General features: G+C 33.1%; 3 protein-coding genes across 5 annotated transcripts; 1 reads left to right on the forward strand and 2 right to left on the reverse strand.

The window, feature by feature from the left end:
• Positions 1–6074: 6074 nt before the first annotated feature.
• LOC111312332 (nitrate reductase [NADH]-like) lies at positions 6075–10658 on the reverse strand. Its single transcript, XM_022912504.2, has 4 exons — positions 9520–10658; positions 9268–9408; positions 8240–8472; positions 6075–7691 (listed from the first exon to the last, which is right to left on the reverse strand). Exons 1-4 carry the CDS (start codon positions 10496–10498, stop codon positions 6360–6362), a joined length of 2685 nt encoding a protein of 894 aa, XP_022768239.2. The 5' UTR covers positions 10499–10658; the 3' UTR covers positions 6075–6359.
• Positions 10659–16395: 5737 nt separating this feature from the next.
• Positions 16396–17419, forward strand: LOC111311255 (uncharacterized). The gene is made up of 3 exons (XM_022910629.2): positions 16396–16844; positions 16937–17098; positions 17176–17419. The coding sequence occupies exons 1-3, from the start codon at positions 16539–16541 to the stop codon at positions 17233–17235; spliced, it is 528 nt and encodes a 175-aa protein (XP_022766364.2). The 5' UTR covers positions 16396–16538; the 3' UTR covers positions 17236–17419.
• Positions 17420–17982: 563 nt separating this feature from the next.
• On the reverse strand, positions 17983–22691 carry LOC111312333 (uncharacterized). 3 transcript variants are annotated; one of them, XM_022912505.2, is made up of 3 exons: positions 22455–22623; positions 20624–20780; positions 17983–19301 (listed from the first exon to the last, which is right to left on the reverse strand). In XM_022912505.2, the coding sequence occupies exons 2-3, from the start codon at positions 20638–20640 to the stop codon at positions 18353–18355; spliced, it is 966 nt and encodes a 321-aa protein (XP_022768240.2). In that variant the 5' UTR covers positions 20641–20780; positions 22455–22623; the 3' UTR covers positions 17983–18352. The 3 variants fall into 3 exon arrangements, with proteins under 3 accessions (XP_022768240.2, XP_089621304.1, XP_022768241.2); XM_089765178.1 differs by having other exon boundaries at positions 20624–20805; positions 22455–22609; XM_022912506.2 differs by lacking the exon at positions 20624–20780 and having other exon boundaries at positions 22455–22691.
• Positions 22692–23204: the final 513 nt, after the last annotated feature.

Below are 23204 nucleotides of genomic sequence, written 5' to 3' on the forward strand. Positions count from 1 at the left end.
TTCTTATATTTTTAAAAGGTGTTATATAAGGTATTTTTGAACAAAAATATTTTAAATAATCATTGATATATTTTAAAGTGGATTATTTAAGACGTTTTTGAACAAAAAAAATACCTTAAGTAATCCCTTTTAAAAAAAATTAGAGATTATTTAAAGCATTTTTCGACCAAAAATGCCTTAAATAATCTATTATATTTTTTAAATAGCATTTATTTAAAGCACTTTTGGACAAAAATGCTTAAATAATCTTTGTTTAAAAAAATAAAAATGATTATTTAATACGTTTCCCAATAAAAAACATCTAAATAATTTTTAATTTTTTATTGATGATATTTTATAAATAAAAATAGTAATCAAATAAAATATTTATTTTTTTTGCTATTAAAGGTTTCATTTTTCGTTTAAGTATTTATTATTAAAAAAATTAATAAAAAGTTATCATCATATATGTCAAAAAGATTATAATAATTATCTAAGAATTAATATGTATAGATTCTCTCAAACTAAATAAGTAAATTTAAACACCAAATATTAAAAAAATAAAAAAAATCTCAAATATCATATTTTTTTTAAATATCAAACTTTTTATCAAAATATATGATTTTACGAATAAAACACCCTAAAGTAAAAATGTCTACAAGTCTTATTGCGCAGTGTCGTGGTCAACATTAAGTAGGCTACCCTCTGATCCATCCGATGGGTCTTCTACAACAACAGCGGACCCAGTAGGCCCATAAATTTACATCGCAAATGCAAGTGGTCGAACCATAAGGATATCCATTACGGAGTCCACGTCCAGTGTTGTCGCCACTATCATCGTCACCAGCTGAGCAACAGCTGCCCCAACCAAATAGAAACAACCTACTGCGTCGACTTCGTCCACTTGACTTTTGGAATAAACTTTTCAGGAAAGCCTTAAGCATTCCAAGTGGATACTAGATGCAATGTGAAAAAAAAGGAGAGCCTTGTCGGCTGCAGAAAGGGATACTAGCCCACTTCTATATTGTAACGTAAATTAATTAACTTTCGAGAAAACAACATTCTGCAGAAAGGTAAGGTAGCAGCTTGCAAAATCTGAAAAAGTTTCGGTGTCCTTATCGGCCCTTGTGAGCACAAGCTATAGTCCTTTCATATCCAAACCAAGCTACCGTAGCTTTGTAAGCTTCCTCAAAACTTCTGGGTCTGAAACAGCTTATAATGTTTGAATATGAGTAAGACAAAATATAGGAAAGCAAATGACAATGAGGTTCTAGCTGGTCCAGCCACCGGCTCCCCCTTATCCCCATTTTTTGACCTGTCCCCCACAGATATGAATCTTATCATCCATATAAATATTGCTGTCTACACAAAACTCTCTCGCCACCCAATGGTTAATTTGTGCATCTTTCTCAAACTTTTTTTTTTGTCAGTTCGATGCTTTTCCATCGTTCCTACCAAACACATAGTTTTGAGAAAAAGATGGTTAGTTTGATGATATTACCATGAGAAAGTCATTCTCAAGGCTTAGAAAAATATCAAGGGGGAAGTTACTAACATATGCCCACATATATAAATTCTGACAGCCAATTTCGTGTTTGGAAACAACAATGTCGATTTGTTAGACACTGCTATCAACATTAAGACAGCATTAATTTGTTTCTATTAGAATCATTGACTCCTCAGTGTGTTGTACGAAGGTGAACATGCAGGGATGTCGCAATACCACTTCCACTTGTGACGAGAAATTATTATTGCAATGAATTACTGTACACAGATTGGAACTAAGTTGACTTGCTGACTGAGAAACAGCTTTCTCAAATGATGAATTAACCTATTGTAGAAGAAAATGGAGAATAGCTAGGGGGTTTCTAAATATTAATTAATGGCAGTTTAAAATTTGTTTATCTCAATTACAATTTTATATTAACAGTTTCTCACGTTAAATAAAGTATGAGAATTGGTTTACCGGGAAGAAACCATTGGTACGCCAAAAGAAGAAGAAAATTCAAAAGCATCATGTAAAAACATTCGAGCATTTAACTCAACAACTAGTACGTAAGTTTTTTGGTTCAAGTAGCAAAGTTTGAATCCTCTCTTTTTTCAAATTAAAAAAAATCAACAGAATTTTTTTTATTTTTTATATATAAAATTCAAGAAATAATGTACATGAGTTGTCTTTTTTTGAAATATATAGAGAACACAAAAGTTCAATTGTCTGAATTAAAGGTGTTTAAAATTTTACTTTAATCGAATTAATCAATCGAATTAATTTAATTCAATTAATTAATTAGTTATCCAATTAATTTCGATCAGTTAATCAAAAATTATTTTTTTAAAATTATTTTTTTATTTTTTATCAAACTTTAAAATTTTTTGTTTTTAAATTTTCAGAATTTTTATAAAATTATATATATTTTAATTTTTTTATGTTTTAATATAAATTTTCTATAATTTTTAATATTAAAATGAATAAAAAATAAATTCTAAAATTTTCAAAATGTTGATTTTTTAAAAATTTTTAAAATGTGATTTAAAAAAAGGTAAAAGAGTATGATTTTTATTGATAATTGGACTAACAATATCAAATTCAACTTGTACAAATACAAAATTTTTATAAAATTATACTAGATAAATTAAATTTAAATTTGGTGTGAGTATAAAGACTATTTATATAATTTAATAATTGATTTTATTTATCCAAACTACAAGTTAATGTCGACGGCATCAAATCAATGATTACGTCAACATTTTTCAAAACAACAAATTGATAAAATTAGTGATTAAATCAAAATTATGAAATAAAAATAGTATACTAACTAAATTTGTATAAATTATACTATATGAACAAAATTTAAAATTTTGACAAAGTGTAGGGATTTCTAAGATAATTTGTCCATTTACACCACCCAAAGTCTTGGGAGGCCATTTCCAAATTGTGCGGACTTTCAATATTCTTCCCTACCAACTAACATGCCACTTCCATTTGAACCAATTAAGTTATCCTAATCACGTTTCAAAGCTAACAAAGAAATTATAGTTTAATCAGCTATGACGTTTATCTCACCATATGGCTGATCTCTTTTTTTTTTTTCCTTGAAGTATTTGTTACGCAAGTTTTCTTTAAATGAACTCTTACTGCATTTTTCTGGCGCAAGACCGTCGGCTAAAGCCCATAGTTTCCAAAGCCTGGCTCATAGTCATAGGCGGAAAGTAAATGGTTTTATTAAGCTTTGCTAAATGCTCAAAATATCCTAGCATTTTAGAGAAATATTAAAAAAAATAAATTTAATATTTAATTTAATTCGTTCATATCATATTTTTAAAAGATAAATTTTAACAAATTTAAAATTAAAATGTCAATATTTATAATTTTTTATTTTAAAATTATGATTTTTTATTAAAAAAATTGTCTTGGTCATCGTCAACCAACGTAATTAGTTCACTAAAGTTCATTCTTCTATAAAAGTGAACTGCACTTTTATGAATAAAGTGTAAGTGCTCTACTAAAATTTGTCTATCCACAAATAAAGTTCATGATTCACCCATTGCACCAACACAATTAAATTAAGAATTGAAAACCATGATTGGTTTTTCAGATAGTGGGAGTGAAAAGATTTTTTTTTTTTTTAAAGGATTGAACATTAGTGAAATGCTGACATACAAAGTGATTGAATTTCAAAACCATTCTCAAAATCTGGTTGGTTGATTCAGCAAATGCTTGCATTAGTGGTAGTCTGATAGAATTTAATTTGTTTTCTCTAATCTTTCTGTTCTTTTATCTAAAAGAATCATTTAAGTCAGAGTTTAATTTCGCCAACTTGGTTTAAAATGATTGGAACAAGATTCAATCAAATGTATAGTGACTTGATATGATCAGGACATTCCTGACATAAAAAACAACTTGCCCATTATAGCATTTGAGATTCAGGGGGAGCTGCTAGAAATCCAGCAGTAAAATATAATGTAAAATAAGATGTTGTTACCATAAAAAAGCATATAAAAAAGTTAGTACATATAAACCTTGGTATTTGACTATAGCACTCAAACTCAGGTGAAAAACAGGATGAAAATGATTTGCTGAGTTTGATGAATTGATTCCCATTTGGAAATTTAATCAAAGATCTGAAATATTTTTAATTACCTATATATATGATGAAAGATCTGAACTCTTAAAGTATGAATTCATAAAAGACAAAAAATGAGCAAGGGGCCAATGTAAGGCGAGCGCGGAAACTAAGCGAAAGGTGACCCTTCAACTTCCCAAGAACCAAAGGTATCCACGTGCCAACTGATGGGTTGTTAATTTGGCTCACGGCAAGAGAAGCAGCCATGCAGCTCTCGGACGCGGCGGTGGCCAAAAAGCACTGATCTTCCCATTGGACCCACGCTCTAATTCACGCTTAATTCCCCCGTTGTGGCTCGTGGTTTTCTTTTTCTTTTTGGTACGTAGCGATGACAATGGTTCGGGTTTATCATCGCACATACACATCACATTCTGTCTCTATATATTCTATAGTGTTCATAATTGAATGCTTAATTTGTGGTGTAAAAAAAAAAAACTCTCTTTAGTCTTTATAAGTGCATTGAACTTCGACATGCCTTTTTGGTTAGCGCAGGAAAAGGTCGGTATAACATTTTCTTCAAGTGGGATTACAGAATCAAGTAGGCAAGCCCTCTTTTCTTTGTAAGAAAAAATGGTTTCCAAGCCAATAAACAAATGTAACTTGGTAAAAAAAATTGGTGAGTTTCATGTTCGTTGACTACCATTGGCTTTGTCGTTTCTAGAAGAGACTAAGAACGATATTGATATACATTGATCATTAATTGGAAGGCCGGCTAAATCAGTCAAATTAAAAGCAGACATTTTCTTTTTTTTTTTTTTCATTTTTAATATATAAAATTCCTTATCTCTGCATTTAGTGGTGAATCCAAAAATATTTTTAAGAATATCTACTTATAATATATATAAAAAATTATGATATATTTGTCAATTTTATCGACAAAAATAATATCCATGAAAAAATTTTGGAGAATATCTCGGGGATAATTTTTTTTTTAATTTTTGGAGGTGTTTATAGACACCATAATTTTCCATTTGGTTCCCCGTAATATGAGAAGGAAAGTGTAAGTGTCACGGGTTGAGACTTAAGCTTTGAATTCGTGCGGCTCCGAGATTCGGACATTCACTCATCCGGTGTCCCAAATCAGCCTTCATGTCACGATTCACACTCTTGTGAGGTATTGTTCGTTCTGATCCCTCACGATTTTATCTTACAAAAGGCACCTCACAAGGGAGAGGTGGTGTGAACCCTTTTATACTCCAGTAACCCTCCTATTATATTCGATGTGAAATTCATGACTCTTCCTTAAGTCTGTGACATAAGCACTATCATTTGCTAAAAGATAACTTATCATCATGTTAAATTTTTTTGCATTTGAAGTTGTCAAAAATTAATTTACTCTAATGACTGAAATTAAAATTTATTATCATGTAAATTAAGAAAGAACAATATATATATATATGAATTTATATTTGATGGATTGTAACATATAAATTTTATACATGATCAATGTATCATATGCTGACAACTCATCAATTTATAAATTTAAAAAATTAAGAGTCATTAAAGTTAAATACTAAAATTATTTAATAGAATAAAACTATTTATTAAATTTTCTTTTTTAATTTTATCTTTTAAGTACTCTAATTTTTTTTAATTTATGAATTAATAAGTGACAACATTTGATACATTGACAATGAATAAGATTTATACACAGTACATAAAACATAAATCCTATATATAAACTTATCATTGTTAGAACTTAATTTTCATATAGAGTATCTTGACTTCGAATCAACAAAAAAAAAAAAAAAAAAGAATTGGATCAAGAATTAACTCAATATCAAATATTGCTCACTATACATGGATACTGATTAACTCTAATTTTAGTTGAAATTTTTCGTCAAAACTGTTTCAAAAATTACTACTACTATTCAGACCTGGTTGATGATAAGAAAAGAACATCATTAATTGAATAATCTTTGAAGTTAGTACTGATTAGTAGCACAAAGTTAGATATATTTCAGCCAAGACTTTGGATTTTGGAATACTTTTTATGATGAAAACGATATAGAACTTGATACAGAAGGTTTTTTTTCTTTCTTTTGAATTGAACACCCTTTAACTGTCTATATACATCATTGTGCACATTGAAAAAACTAAAGACAGATTTACTCATCTTTCCAGCGACTGTCTTTCTATTTTTCGAGGGGAAAAACAAGAATAATACAAGGAACAGTGACTAAGAACAAATTAAAAAAAAAAAAAGAAGGAAATAATGCAAGGAATGTACTATTCGTATATACACAAACTTCATTTCTAAAAAACCAATAAAGAATCCTTCATGTCATAATTCATCTTCTCCAAATTAGGTTGCAGAGCAAACTGAATCATTGGCGGCGGCCCACAAGCCAAGGCAAGAGTGTCATTGGAGCCTTCCGGGATGTGCTCCCTCAGGATGCTTTCCGTGATGAAACCCAAGCTATATTGCCATCCTTCCCTGATTGATTCTTGCACCACGTACCACACCTTCAACCGATCATTCTTCTTTGCCCAACCGTCAAGCTCTTCTTTCAGCAAAATATCGTCTTCGGTTCGGTTCCCGTACACCACATGCATCTCTGTCTCGTCCTCAGGGTCCTTCAAGATAGCTTGGATGACTTGATAAATTGGGGTGATCCCAGTCCCACCAGCCAACATTGCCAGCTTCTTGGCAGACTTGGGTTTGCCATGAACTAAAAGGTTGCCACGACCTGCATATTCAATGTGACCCAAAGGACCTTTTACGTCTAGTAATGACCCTAGTGGCAGAGAGTCCAAATATTGTGACATGAGCCCTCCATTAGGGAATTTCGGATGCACCCCTTTGAAATAAACCTTGACCACTAGATCAAAGTGGCCCACTTCATCAATGGTGCTAGTTGGGCTGTAGGCTCTCATGCAAAGCTTATCATCAATCGTGGCACACAATAATATGTGCTTCCCTACGGGTAATCCTAGCACTTGATCCTCCGATGGCAATGCAAATCTAAACAAACGAACGTCATGAGAGATGGATGTTTTTTCGACGAGTTTGCATGTGGTTTTCTCACGTGGAACCAGCGCTATAGGTCTTGTGGGCACAACTTCTTTAATAGGGGCTAAAAATCTCATGTTCGATGCCCCATGCATGGAGTTATTAGGTGATGACATCGACGAGTCGGAAGCATAATCCGTCGTGATCAACTCACCGATTCGATAATCTTCTAGCATTTTCTTGGCTTTATCAGAGTGAATTGCGTCAAATTCTTCAGTGCAATCGGTTCCTGCATTGATCAAAATACTGTCAGCGCCACCAGGATGATCCTTGAGGAACCGAGTGCAATCGTAGATGTGACCATGGACAACGATCCAAGCAGAATCAGCGGAATTGTGTTTCTTGACCTCTAACATTGAAAATGTTTTGGAAGAAGTGTTCATGAAAGGAGATGAAACGCTCTTCTTCAAGGTCGGGTTTGCATCGGCTGTTTTTTCAAGGTGTCGTTCTTTAGCCATCCATCCCCCGGATTGGTTGCCTGGTAACGTTGGATGCTCGAAAACAATCCCAATTTCTCCTTTGTGTGGCTTGCATAAGTTTGTTTTTACACGGAACCAGCAGTTGTTCATCATTCCCTGTTACAAATCATTAGACCAGTAACTCCATTAGAGGACATCCATTGACTTTTCCCTTAAACAAGTACAATACATACTTATTTTGCCAAAAAATTATTGAATTTTAGTATTTTAAGTTGGAACACGTTTTTTGACTTTAAGAAAAAATATCCAACTCTTTGTTTGTTTTTGACTTTTTGTTGAACTCTTTATTTTATTTTTATGGCCTTTGGAAAAATTTACCCATGGGGTGGAAATGAACTGATGAAGGCACACAATTCCACCAAGGCCATAGCCTACGCCATTCAGAGGCTAGTTGGGATAGAGAACAAGAATCCAATGCACAAGGAACCCGTCTCTAGCCTAACCTTAACTAGCTGCAGTTCCTAATAGGCCTCGACTGTCTTATCAGCCAGTTTTAACCACTTAAGTTGTTAACACTAGTCAGAATTTAATAGACGATCAAGATTGATTTGATAACCAACTTCCACAGGTCATTAGTAATCTGGTATATACCGAGCTTATTCCTAAAAAATAAACTGTAAAAAATTGATACTACTTCCCCTTACCATGACATTCCAAATGAGCTTCTCGGGCTGGGTGTTGAGGGTCTCATCCCAGGCTCGAACCGCGATCTCCTTGGCTCCTAGCAGGTCAAGAACCTCCACCTCCAGGGACCAGAAGCACCAGCACCAGAATTTACCATATTTGTTTGGCTTCTCAGGGTGGTCCAGGATGCACACTTGCCATTTTTCACCACCGTCCATGGTAACCTCCACACGTGTCACCTTCTTCCCACCCCCTGTTGTCAATTTACACCAAAAAGCATGTTATGCTATGGGATTACCTTCATTTCCACGACTCTTCCGAAAACAGGAAAAAGACTGACTCCATTGCCCACTACTTGCACTCCCTAGCACACAAGTTTCAATCGAACAACTTAGCTTTGACATATACATTTTTCCTAACGTTTATGCTTTTCTTTTCCCACTAACCTTAAAATTTTTTTAGTCTTTGTCCGTGATGTCAGAAAAGAAATTGCTATTCGACAAAAGAAAGAGAATTCCCTTTTTGAAAGATTTTGGCTCTTTAAAATTTTACAGGATTCCTATGATTTGTAGCCGAAACGAGCAGCACCTTCCCCTAAATGATAAGTAAAAAAAATACATTGTATCTATCATATATTCCTATGCATATGACGACCAAATGGGAAATCAAAACCCCAATTTAAAGAAATTCCAAAGGAGTTGATGACATGAAACTCGAGCCAACATACAAAAATAGCTTTTTGTAGAGAAAAGAAGATGGTAATGTACTAAAATCTACAAGACTTATTATGGATTCCCATCGATCAGATCAATATTTTTAAAGCATTTTTCTATCTAATCTAATAAAAATATACTAAGTAATTAGAAGACAAACTTAGCTGTTGTCCAGTTTTACAGTGGTGTATGGGCCTAAGCTAAAAGCAGATCATGTCGACGTCACTTGTATGTACGGTTGATTCCGATTTGGAAAAAAAGACCAAAAGATTCCCTTTGAAAACAAAGTTTAAAAACCAAGAAAAATGAAAAAAAAAATCTGTCAAAAAACTCACCGGAATATGCATAGCCCCTCAATGTATACGGCCTCTGAGTCGTCCACGAGTTGATTGGCAATATCTCTTCATGACTAGGCGTCGTTATCACCGAGTTGATGTTCAACTCATTGATGATGTATTCTGGTTTATACCACCAAGCTGCAAACATTACATCACAATGTTTCATTAATTATCAACACTAGCATTTCCCATGCAGTAGTGATTTTTACTGCTCTGTATAAAATGCAAATTAACTGTTTTCCTTTTTACCTTCAGCGTTGGCTAGCTCTGCATCAACATGAGAAGGAAGTACTCTATTATCTTTATAGTGATAATAATTCTCTGATTCTTGGGAGGTAACAATAATTCTCTTCAACCATTTCACCATTCGCCCACCGATAAACCCTGGAATGATCATCCGAACCGGGAAGCCATGATCAGGCGCTAAACGCTCACCGTTTTGCATGTAAGCTAAGACAATATCCCGAGACGGATCCATAGCAAACTCCTTCTTGATGCTAGTTCCATACTTGGACCCACCGCCACCTGGCAAATCCTCAGCCCCTTCAAAGCACACATTGAGGGCCCCATGTTTCTTGCTAAAGATCCCACATCGCTTGAGCACGTCCCGCAACGGTACACCTCTCCATACCGAAGTGGAAACCCCAGCAGCTCCCCAGTTGAAACCTACAGTTTGTTTGATCATGTTTTGTTCTTTACGTCTGTTCCCAGCACAAACCAGGGTAACGGCGAACTCACGGCTTTGAAACTCGTTAACGAGCTGATCCATGGTCAACTTCATCGGATTTTTAACTAAACCGGTTACTTCAACGGTCCAGTCATGCCAGGAAGCTTTAGGAACCGGACCATGGTTACGAACGTAGTGTAGAGGAACAGGTGTGATAAAGCCGTGGTGCGTGAGGCGGTTCAAGGGAGCTTCAGAGTTGAAAGGGTGTTTCCCTGTGAGACGGACCATGGAAGGGTTACGCTCGATCCAGTTATCAGCGGTTGCTTCATCTCTAGGGTCCATGATGGAGGGTTCAAGCTCGTTGTTGGATTTGATAATCAAGTCTTTGTAATGGTTAATCTCATTTTCTTCATCTTCGCTGGAAGAATCATAATCATGATTAATGAAAACATGTTTGACGGGGCGGTGGGTTGGGGATGGACCGGGCTTCAAGGGGCTAAAAACACCGTCCAAAGCCGCTTCAAGGCGCCTGAATCGTCGATTATCGACAGAAGCCGCCATGATGAAGAGTTACTTGAGAAAGAGAAAAAGAAAAAAAAAACTACTCTTTTTCTTTCCCTCACCTTTTTTTTCTCGTCTTTTCCCTCCTTTTCACTCAAATTTTCCTTTTTTTTTTTTTTTTTTAATTTCAGGTTTTGGGATTGTGTTTCACTGAGAAACTGAAAGAACTGGGCTTGGGGTGAAGACTATATAGGCTCGTGGGGGACTTGGGGTTAGAAACGTGTCAAGCGAAAATGGGGCCTTCAACAATTGCACGATTGCGTTATAAATCTGGTGACATCAGAAGGCTTTTGTTTTTCTTTTTACTTCATAAACTTATTTTTTTAATCTCCCTTTTTCCGGATAGAGAATTACTGTTCTTGGTTTTGGGGGCGTCACGTCGGCTGAAATACCGATTGCTCCATTTATAAATATGCACCATTCTATAATATCTGATAAAATTGGTTTTTATTGTTTTTTTTAATTAATAATACTATGCAACAAAAATTGTTGTCTTTGTAAATTTTTTTGAAAATATCTGGAAAGTATTAGAAAAAAATAATTTGATTTTCGTTGGTTTTCCTAAAAAATTAATGGCGAGGGATTTATTTTAGGCTTAGGAATATAGAGCTAATATATGTTGATCGGTTAAACCCTTGCTGGATAATAAGTTTCTGGTAGCTAGACAAAAAAACACCATTATTAATAGTACTCAAAATTTTTTAATTACAAATTAAATTATATTTTAATTCAATATATGTTAAATATTTTAGACTCATCTTTAATTATATTTATTCAAAATAAATCAATTATCATTATTTTAAAAAAAAAATTTGACCAAAAATTTAATCAAATTAAAATTTTAAATAAGTTTTAGTGATAAAGATATTGATTAAAAAATAATTAATTAAAAAAATAAAGGGAGAAGAAAAAAATATATAATTATCATGCATGAAATTTTATTGAAAATAAACTTACTCCTCGTTGTTTAAAAACACATTTTATCTCTTTTCAAGACGTAACTAATAATAGAATTTATTTAATCAAATTAATATTTGTTCAAATTTTACTTTAAATATTATATGGTAATAAAATTTTTACTTTAAATATTAAAATACCCTCATTTTTTCATCCTTTCATTTTAATAAATTTTTTTAAATAATGGCAATTAATTTATTTCAAATAAAATAACGTAATACATTCATCTCAAAATTAATATGTAATTGAACCAAAAAAAAGTTAAAATATTTGAAAAATGAAAAGAAAAAAAATAAAGAATGGGGTTAATGTATATTTCACCAAATTTTAAGAGAATAAGGTGTTTTTCAAAGTAAATTGGGATAAGTGTATTTGCTATTAAACCTGAAAAGTATAAGTGTATTTTACCTTTAATATTATGAATTTCAATGAATTAAAAAATTTTAATATAATAATTTTTAAAAATAACTTTAAAACACTCATTATCAAAGCTCGAAACAAGCAACGAAAAGGGTAAAGCTTTCAACTTTAACTTTTGTTATATTTATTGTATTGCACCAAAGTTGTACTTTACCTAAAGATGAAGCGTCGAAGTACAAAAGGAGAATGGAATTTTTGAATAAATTTCATATAATTAGAAAGTTATAATTAAGTGATTTGGTTGATTAATAAAGAATGTTACATACTTAGGCCTATGGAATTTATATTAATCAAATGACTAGCTGTACGGTCAAGGATCATTTTGTTGCATCAGAAATCCTTTCTTATAAGCAATAAACTTTGTGATAATTCAGTCATTGACTTTAATTTCAATAGGACAAAACAAAACGAGGCTTACCTTTTCCTTAATCAAGCTAAAAAAAAAAAAAAACCTTTATTATTTGGAGGAAAAAACGATTGGGGTGCATGCAGGGTTTTTCCTTGTGATGATTTCTCTTTTACTTTTTACCCACCTTGGCATGACATTTAAGGTTGAGTGCCTCTCAAAATATTGAAGTTGAAAAAACTATTTTTGCTAGAATGAAATTCTGGGGCTTCTTTTTCGAAATGCTCTTTGCTTGCTATGTCAGAAGGAAGAAGAAGGAAGGGATTACTTACTTTTTGTTTGTGATTTCTCTATATGGTACTCCAAACATCTTCTGTTAATAGGATTTTTTAAAAAATCTTTTAGTATTTGATAGTTACTTTAAATTTCGATTAATTCAAAATCGAGTCAGATCGAATTTCATAAAATAATAAATTTTTTTAATATTTATAAGATTTAAAATCAAAATTTTATTATTAAAAAATTAAATTTTTTAATCACTCGAATTAATAAATATTGATCTGTTAATAAGATTTTTACAAGTTAAGATGATAACCTTTTATGGGCGATCAATCCTTTCAAGGGTAAGTTTTTTAAGATTATTTTGTTCTGTTTTGTTTGGACTGCTACCTTCCTCTATGTCTGGTGGGAAAGGAACCCAAAAAAAAAGAACTCTTTAAGAGAAATTCTTCCAACTAAGTTGTTGTTGTTATGAGAACTCCATTCTTGGTTGATTCTAATGTTTTACAACATATAGTGACCATGCTAATAGAAATTTTTGTGAACAATGAGGTATAAGCCACCGTTTAAATATGTATAGGGTATACTTCTAATTTTTTTTTATGTTGCAGATAATATCTGCTTTAAATTAAATATAAAATTTCAATTATAAAAAAAAATTGACAAATTAAACTAAAATCATTTAAATAAAAATTTAAGGTTATAAATTGAATCATTTGTCAAGTTTCTCTTTTGACAATTTGAGAAAAGAATTTTCATAGATATTTGTGATAGATTTTCTTTTACTATTTTCTACCACAAAAAATCTAAAAATCAGAGCTAAGAAATGTCATCAAATATCTATCCAGTTTCTTCATAAGATACCAATCCGGTCACGTTTGGCGAAAGGTGAAAGGCATACGGTCCAACTGATTATACAAGATTAATTTTTTTTTTATAGGAGAATGAATTATAAGTATTGAAATTTTAATTTTAATTTTATTAACAAAATTTTTTAAAATAATTACATAAATTAATAGAGTTAAGTTTCAAATTCTAGATAAGCTTAATTAAATCTTTCACAAAATTTTTTTTTGAAATAAAATATTTCATAAACTTGTTTAGTAAAATTGTAGATTAGTACATTAGACTAATTAAAATTTTAAAGATTTTTTGAATTTGCATGAGGCAAGTCAATAATTAAGAGAGTCGAACGAGTAACGGTTAGTGGTCTGTAAAGAAAGGGGCTTCATATTCATATTAATTAAAATTTGATATTTGTAAGTATTATAAAAATAAAATTTTGAATGTAGCAAGTTGACGTGAAAAAAGTATATTCTTAAAAACATTTGATTGGGAGACTAAATTAGATTAAAACAAACTAAAAGGTACTCTGCCCATTATAAAAAGAATAACAGTGATAACTAATATTAAATATTTAATTTAAAATTAATTGATTATAAATTCATATACTTAACTTAAATATAAAATTACAAATAATTTAAGAATTAATAAATATTCAATAATATTATTTTAACAAGTCTATTACGTATAGGTGAAAATATCATGTGATCAACTCAATAGGAGTATAAGGAAAAAAATATATAATAAAATTTGAATTCTAATGTCAATACAAACTTAAAATTAATTAATTATTTGTGAAAAAACTCAATTTAAATACAAAATTACAAATAATATAAAATTTAATAAATGTAACATAACACAGTTTTGACTATCAAAGAGAGTTCTAATTATCAAAGAATAAATGTTTAGACAACTAATCAAGACGTAAAAGTTAAGAGGGAGGAAGGACTAATTGGGAGAGGAGATTGGAGAAGTGTCAAACCAGGGGGGCCAAAGGTGAAAGCAAATGGACAAATTTTGATTGCCTGTTCAAATGGGAAGTGGCGCATGGGAGAGGCCAACGGCCAATGAAGAAACACATGGGGTGGGTTTTGATGAATGCAGAAGAAAGAGGAGAGATTGAAGGTTAAATGTAACAACAATGGGAAGGGTCACCAAATAACAAAGTGATCACAACTGGAGGCGGCTAACAGGGTGTCAAGGGGGGTAAAGTTAGGAGAGAAATTGGCCCTTTGGTGACGCTTTGAGCCACCTTGGTTTCTGGAAGCTCATCTCTCTCTCTAGACTGCTGCCAGCAGACAAAATGCTGTGTCAAACTTGAATCAGGTCCATAGATTGAGGGGCAACTTTGACAAGCCTTTGTTTTGTTTTCTAATCGTGAACATGGTTGGAAAACAACTCTGCTCCTCATAATGTGTACGATGTGATTGTCCTAGAAAAGGGTCATTAAAATACAAGATAAAAAATAAAAATCTCAAAGATTGTATGTGGAGGAGAATAGATTTGGGCTTTTTCATTTGGATTTTGCTATTGTTTTAAGACAGTTTTCTTTTTGCCCACACTTCTATTTGCTCATGTGGCATGAGATTTTTGCTCAAGTGGCACCTCATGTTCACCATCCCTGCCTTCGAGCCTGCTTCCCCACTTCTTTTTCAATATATATTCACATTTTATTCAAGAATTGGAGTGTTAAAGTTGTTCAACTAATGTTCATCGATGTCTGATCAGCTGTTCAAAGCAGATTGGAGTGGCAGTGGAAAAGCTGATGCGTAGGAGACATTGTTGATTTTTCAAAAACTGTTGTTTGCATAAGAGGGACTATAGTTTTTTTTTTTTCTTATTCACACGGACCAAAAGTGGAAATAGTATTTATTTCAAGTGAAGTTTTCAGAAATGATCCTCTTAGATAATTTCCCTATATATATTAAGTTAAACTAAGACATTCCATTCCATTGAAGCATAATAATCATCATCAGCAAAACAAGCATGAACTAGCACAATGTTTGATATTCAAGATTCTGCAAAAATTTGTTTTAGTCAAATGATTCTCACTTTCTCTTTTTCAAGATCAAAATCAATTTACGGTTGGCTAATTTTGCAACTTGGCACACAGGATTACATTGCAGATAGCAGAAAACAAGATATAACAGACAAGCAATTATGTCTGAAATGAATAATGAATAATATGAAAGCATTCATCAAATCAACTACTTTTTTTTTTGCCAATAGGTCAGCCACTTGACTGCACCCTTATATATAGGTCTTGAATTTCTGCTTGTGATATTGACAACAAGAAGATGATTCTGGTTTAATATTGGCTTTCTTTAAATTTTTTGGGTTGATTGAGTCTAGCTATATGTTGATCTCAAAAAAATGGGACTTCATCAAAATCTGTACTCATTTTTCTCTTTATATCAAATGTGACAATCTTCAAAAACAGGCAGGACATTCACTTGGAAGTTTAAAGGAGGGCTAACCCTCTGTTGATTTTGGTTTTAATTTTTTGTTTCTAGGTGGGCTAGCCTGTTGGGCTGACGGTCACCAACTTATATTAAGAAAGGAAACTAACAAGAGAAGTGACAAAAACAAAAGAGGAAAAAGGTTTGAGATATTTTTGGATACTTTTTTATTTCAGCCCATGATCGGCCTGAGATCACAACAAATTCTAAGCCCAACATCTTTTCCATCACCTTTGTCTATAGGATCAAGGTAAAACGGCAGCTCTTCTGGTCATTGGACAAGCCCTTTGAGATCAAATGTTTCAACCCAAAATTCAAATAATGGAACTTTAGTTGGGTTAGGAATGGTCCAAACGAAAATGAAATATCCCTAGAATTTTATCACTTTCCTTGCATTGCTATCAGGAAAAATATTAAAGAGAATAAAACAATTAAGCAGTTAATCACCAAATCCACCTTGCATTATATGCATATATTCATCATCATGATGAAATTTTGTCGTATTACGTATTTACAAATGTTAGCTTTCAAGTTAAGAACAAAAGAGGTAGTTAATTTTGACAACCCAATTTCCCTTTAAATCTTAATCGGAAGGTCATTTGCAAAGGAACTCTTTCTCTCTTCATATTGCATGAGAGAGGGAGAGTGAGGATAGACAGGAAAGTGCCCATTAAAAGATTGCACGCTAGTGTTTCATTCTCAGCCAACTTTCTCTTTTGGGACACATACCAAATCCATGAGAAAGCATCAAGGAAATACAGATCAAAAGAAGACGCAGAAGCAGAAGAGTGCAAATGAGATGCCAAACATGAATGGAGTTGTCATAACTGTCTATGAAGAATCACCTTCGGTCATCCAGCCACTTTCCGTATCCAATCCTGACAAGAAAGTTAAGATAAACCCAGTTTCGAAAAGGCCTAAGAGGGGCCAAGGAGGTTACGATCGCCGGGCTCAGCTCTTAGCTTACGCTCAAGAGATGAGAGCAGCAGATAATGACGAGCAAATTCAATGGAACGAAAAGAGTTCAAGGCACAAATCAAAGGCAAGTTCTACCCCTTTTTATTTCTTCTCCTCCAGTTATATGAATCATACATATCCGTGCAAAATATAACTGATAAATGATACAAGGAACAGAAATGGAAGTGCCCAACTACAGCTAGAAGACTTGGGATTTCATTTCTGGGAATCTTTCGGAAGAAAAAACGGCGATGGAAGTATCGACACATGGCATCTGAGGAGGATGATAATCGTAACAGTAGTGAGAAGAAGAACAAACATGGGAGGAGAAAGTTTTGGGTAAATCCTGTATATTTATTTATTTATATTTCATTCTTCAATCGTAATCATTCAGGATTTTTAATCATGTTTCGCAGAGAAAATTGAAGCGAATGTTCAGAGGATTATCTTTTGTTTGGCGACGCAAGAAAGGGTAATGGAAGTGATCATCCAATGGTGGGGAGATTGCTGGATTTGGATCCCTAAGCTGATGCCCATTTTGCTGGCTTACTTTGTCTCCTGCACGTTTTTTATTCCACTATTTGCGATCTTTTTTGAATCCCTAAACTGTAAAAAGGAGATCCAATATTTTCTTGAATACACTTGCAATTGACAGCTCAACTTTCTCTCGTTCAAGGTGAGAAACCCCGTTGGATTTTTTGCCAACTAGTACTATTTATCTTACCCCCTTTTTTTTTAACGTTTTCCCAAACATTACTATTCATCTTAAAAGATACGAGTTATACCACCTCACATGACAATAGTTTATCAACCACACTCTCATGCTAGTGAAAAAAGGACAATGCAACGTAATGAGAAAAGAAATTTATTTATTTATTTCACTTGAAACTAAATTTAATAATTTTAAAGATGTAATGATATAAATAAAAAAAATAAAATGACATTTAAAATTTTAATAAATATCTCATATAAATTTGATAAAAATTAAAAAAAAAATTATATTTAACATAATATAAATATAAATTATAACATAATAACTTTTATATTTTGTACATTTAACATAAAATAAATAAAAAAAATACACAAATCATGATATGCAGTTGAAATGACGTGATTTTATTAGTCAAATTAATGAGCGAAAATGCGAAATGGGATAACATACAAATAAATAAGCAAGCCTCAAATCATGGATCGACAGAGGGAGTTTCACTGAGCTCGAAGGCTGATCTCAAATGAATTATTTAATTCTCCTCCAACAGAAAAAATATCGTGGCGTACAAAGGACCATCAAGTGCAACAACAAGAAATGTTGCCAACCTCTAGAACAAGAGTACAGAAAGAATGATTTATTTTTATGCTGCTGTGACTGTCAAATGACCGCTATGCATGACCGGATGATAGTCGGATACATATACCTACGAGGACTAAACCACCTAATTAGCAATGACTGACTCTCCTACAATCTGTTCATTTACCTGCTATCTATGTTACATCACATCAAGGTATAAATTTCACCACGTGACGTAAATAGATCCATATATTCTGAATTGCAGATATGTTAACGTCCAGTCCTTTAAGAGGTAAACACACAAGTTATCGTCTTCCATCACGTCCTCGGACCCTGGGGATTCGCCTTAGTCCCACTGACCCCAACAAGCGAGAAGGCCTAGTTCGACCTACAGGGGAAACAGCACGAAAAGCACGGCGCATCCCAATATCATCCTCCTCAAATAGGTCATAATCCATGAATCTTCTATGCAAGCGAACAGATGAATCTAGGTGAATGAAACCATCGTCAAAAGAGTCATCTGAAGCATATTCATCTCTGTAGATACCACGATAGCCAGGCTCAATCACATAATCACCTAACACCACTGCCCCTGGCGTTGATGACATTATTGTACTGATTACATCATTTCTCGCTCTCTCATTTTCAAGCTTTTTCCATTTTTCTTCAAGTACAGGGTCCACTGCTCGAGGTCGTGCCAATGGGTGCTTTGCCCTTACATGTTTCTTGAGCTCTTTGTAAGTTCCAACAAACGGGCACTTATCTTGCATGCAGGATCTTTTTTTCCGATTGAGATATTTCCGTGCAGGTTCTACCACTGTCCAACCCTTCACTTGTCCCCGACAGAGAGGGCATAGAAGCTCTGGTACTTCCATCTTTTCAGTTTGCTGCCCCACACCTGAAATAAGACTTGAGTTATCCACCGAACTACTGTCACCTGAAGTTACTTTAGTATAGGCCTTCTTGTATTGTTCAAGGCAATTGGAAAAGCGCCGGCTAGTAGCACACATGTAAGGGCGGCAACCCTTATCATACGAGGAACAAAGAAGAAGAACAGCATTGTGCGGGAACTCCAGACAAACAGAACATTTTGCACCTTCCCAATCTTTCTTCTCTGAAGCTTTGGAACATTTTTTCTTTTGGGAGCCTTTGCAAGCCTTCTTAGGACAAGATGGCAATAGATAAGGATTCACCCTTTTATGACGAGAATCAGACTTTCTATCTTTGCTAACTTTGGCCATTTGCAATTTAAACCTAAAGCAGGTGAGAGATAGAGAGATATCAGATCCATTTAACAATAAAAACTTTTGTAAAACATAAACAAGATTAACAAATGCCTAGCACTTTACACGAGATGAAGAAAGCCTTGATCACATATTCCATATTTTCTGATAGGAAAGCCTATTAAAATTTGCATGCCACAACACAGGATATTGCTGGCTAAATCAAAGTTCAGTACATGCATTTAATGCATATACTGCAAAAATGTGTAGAACAATAAAAATGTTCTTTGTTTTAGGTACAAAACAGGGATAAAGCCTAGGACAACTAAGTAGATGTGTCTCTAGGGAAGGAGAGTTTATTGTTAGAATGGGTACATATTCTCAGAAAAAGACACCTAACATGCTAAAGAATTCTAACTTCTAAGGTAACAAAGAATGGAATCCAATGCCAAAATTTTGAAAACCAACAAAGGTCAACCAATATCAATAGACCTGACGACTAGATTAGACTAAAGAAGCTGAAGTACTGTTTGAGCATTCATGCTATTCCTACTTTCAAGACTGGCAAAGGTCCTGTTCTTGTTACTTAAAAACTGAAAATGTACGTTCTTTCAACTAACTGTAATATCTCTAATCAAAGCAGAACATGTCTTCACTATCAGGCAGCAAGAAGGTATATCCTGAGCACAATTAACAACGTTCAGACAAGGCATTATCTGGAATCTTAGTTGATAATAAACAGACAGGTCTGCCAAGAGAAGACAAAGACACGTGCATGAAATCTTCTAGGCCAGTTGACAACATTCAGCACTGTCCTCATTTCTTTAGATGGTATACGCCCAAACGTCAATACTATGAAAATACACAAAGGCCAATGCACTTAGTGGATGATCCAGAGTAAAAAGGACAGACGTAGAGCATCACGCTATCAGAGACTAATTCTCATTGTTGGTGGATGGCATATGATGGTTGAAATTATTAATAATACTACCACTAGCAATATCACAAAGACACTCCAGAAATTTTAATCCAAGGACTGATTATTTGTGTGACCAAATTAACTACTCTATATGTTTTGTGTGTTAACTGAATATTCACAATATGTAATGAGGCAAATATATAAGAGAAGCCACAACAGGAATTTATATACGACAACTAAGAATATTCTGCACAAGTACCCTCCAGAAAACTGTTTCAAAGCAGGAAACACCCTTGCTCACTGAAACTAGAAAATAGAAGCCTAGTTGACACGAAAGGTGTAAAACGGTGCTAAACAAAATATGAAAGAGCATAAAAGCTTAAATATATCACCACTTTCCATTCTTCTATCGATTACACTGTTAGCACTCTTACCTTGTCCTATACCCCATGCTACCCTAACCCGCCCCATAGCATGTATTGGATGGCAGCCACCAGATCAAGAAACGGTCCACCCGTTTGAAACCTTGACCTCTTGGTGAGTTTCCATCAAAGTCGCCAAAGAATTGTCGGTTACAAGAACATATTTTACCTGCATGGTACCCTTTACAAATTATCTGGAAACCACAATAAAATTATATTCAAAAACTTTCTTTCTAAGTTCCGACTTTCAAGGACATATATTGGCTTCAATGTAATGCCCAATTCAGATTAAGATGAAGCTTGTATAACTTTAAGAAAAAGTATAAACAAAAGAACTAATTCAGATTAAGATGAAGCTTGTATAACTTTAAGAAAAAGCATAAACAAAAGAACTAATTCAGATTAAGATGAAGCTTGTATAACTTTAAGAAAAAGTTTAAACACAAGAACTAACATAACACAAAATGATTCCACACTCTTTATAAGAATAGTAGAAAAACTGTTCAATAGAGTTAACGAATAAAAAATTGCTAACCAATTAATTCAGTCTTTAAAAGTCTACCTCCATCCAATAACTATTGGCCATTCCTTTATTTTAAAAAGTTTAAAACCAAAGTAGTATAAAATAAGTCACTTTTGAATCAAGCTGTTAACTATATAGAACATGTTTCTAAAATGATTTAATTGTACTTAAAGAAAGCTTTAGTTGCAAACTTTTAATACACGCATAAAGCACACAGACATTTTTTACTGTGTTTATTATAAAGCATTTTAGCTTGTAATGGGAAACAGACAGTATTCTTGAAAAATTAAATATTCAAAAATTAGTAATAAATCACAGCTTAAGTAACAAGTAAAAAAACCTTTTCTACAAATCACAAAGCAATGCCATGTAAATGATTGGTCTTTCAATACAATCAAGAAAGCAAGAGACAGAGGAAACGACAAAAATGAACTTCATAATAAGCACCATTTGCTTCCTCCTATTGACCAGGACAGAATAATAAAATATTTAAGAGAAAAAAAGGGAGTGAAATATGCTGAACACTGGAATTGAAAATGTACACCATACTCTGATCACATTTACACCATCCTTAACAAAAACAGAGCCTAAAAGCAAAATCTAAAATAATACATGATCAAATGTGGTTTTGCCTTGTATTGTTGCTTATACATTATAGAAAAAAATAAACAAGAATATACTATTTAGCACCAGCAAATGAACGTTTCAAGTGTAAACTCTATCCTTTGAACTACAAAGGCAAGGACTTGTGGAATCTTTTCTCATTAGTCCTTGAAAATCAAAAGTTCAACTCTTAAATTGTTGAAAGCAATCACACTGTTTTCGATTCTACTCCAATCAAATGAATGATTAGTTGTCAGCATTTAGCATGTGAAATTCCAATCACTAATTTGAATCATTTAAATGAATAAAATTAAAAAAATAAAAGATAAGCAAACAAGGAAACGTGCAGAAATATTCAAAAATGGAAATGAAAATGAAAAATCTAAAAGAAGAAAAAGTTATAACACCAATTAATTATCAACATTTTTTGCATTAAATGTAAAAAAAAAAAAAAAAAAGATATAAAAAAAAGCCTAATTTCTAACCAGAGACGCGATTAAAGGAAAAGAAGTAGAGGGAAAGCTAATTGAATTATATAACAAAAGCAGTGAAAGCAATCATTGTTTAAACCCTAGGACAAAACACTTGAGCCTTTATAGCACGATCAGAATACTGAGATAAAAAATGCAACACCTTTAAAAAGCAATAAAATCGAAATTGAGAACATGGAATTGATAATCAGATAAAATGAATGTGGGAGAGATCTACGGTAGATACCGAAAGGGGAATCGGAATCTAGCGTTTGCGTTTGAAAGTGGAGGTTTCCTTTCCGCTACCGCTGCCGCCGCCGCCGCCGCCGCTGCTCCTTCTGGCGCTGCAGTGCCCGTAGAGAGAAGCAGATTTTACTTTTACGCCTTTACCCCTCTCAGACTGAGTTTTCTCACCCACACCCTGTCCTTTTTATCTCTGTCTAAATAGCACCGAGTGGGTTAGTTGTGGTAACACGTTAACGCCACCATGTCGATATTTTTACGCAATTTTAGATACTTAGGATATTAATTATTTGGGCCTTAAATTCAGGCCCAAAGAAAAAACCCAACCTTTTCAATGCTTTTTTTTTTCTCTTTTTTAATTTCATGTCCACGTTTTCGGGTTTTCTTTTTTTAATAATCTATTGGACTTTTTTATTATAAAAGATAGAAGATTACGTAAAAGAAATAAAACATATAATATTCAGACTATCAACCATCTGATTATGATTGATCAATGTTCATTTAACCTGCCTTTAAACCCATTTTCAAATGCGACAAATTCCCCCCGCCCCCTTTTTTTTTCAAATTTGAAAAGTCGATGCAAAACAAAGCTAAAAGATTCTTCACTTGTCGAGCTCAGTCGAGAATTTATGGATTAAGTTTCTTGACCTGCCAATCTACTACTACTATTTCTTTTGTAATATACCAAACGAATTATGTTAACCAATTCATATTAACGCACGTCTCTTTTATTTTTATTTTTATTTTTATTGTT

This window comes from Durio zibethinus, chromosome 1 (assembly GCF_047325235.1).
Source record: "Durio zibethinus cultivar Kanyao isolate XHJ-2024 chromosome 1, ASM4732523v1, whole genome shotgun sequence".
In the NCBI taxonomy this organism is placed as follows: Eukaryota; Viridiplantae; Streptophyta; class Magnoliopsida; order Malvales; family Malvaceae; genus Durio; species Durio zibethinus.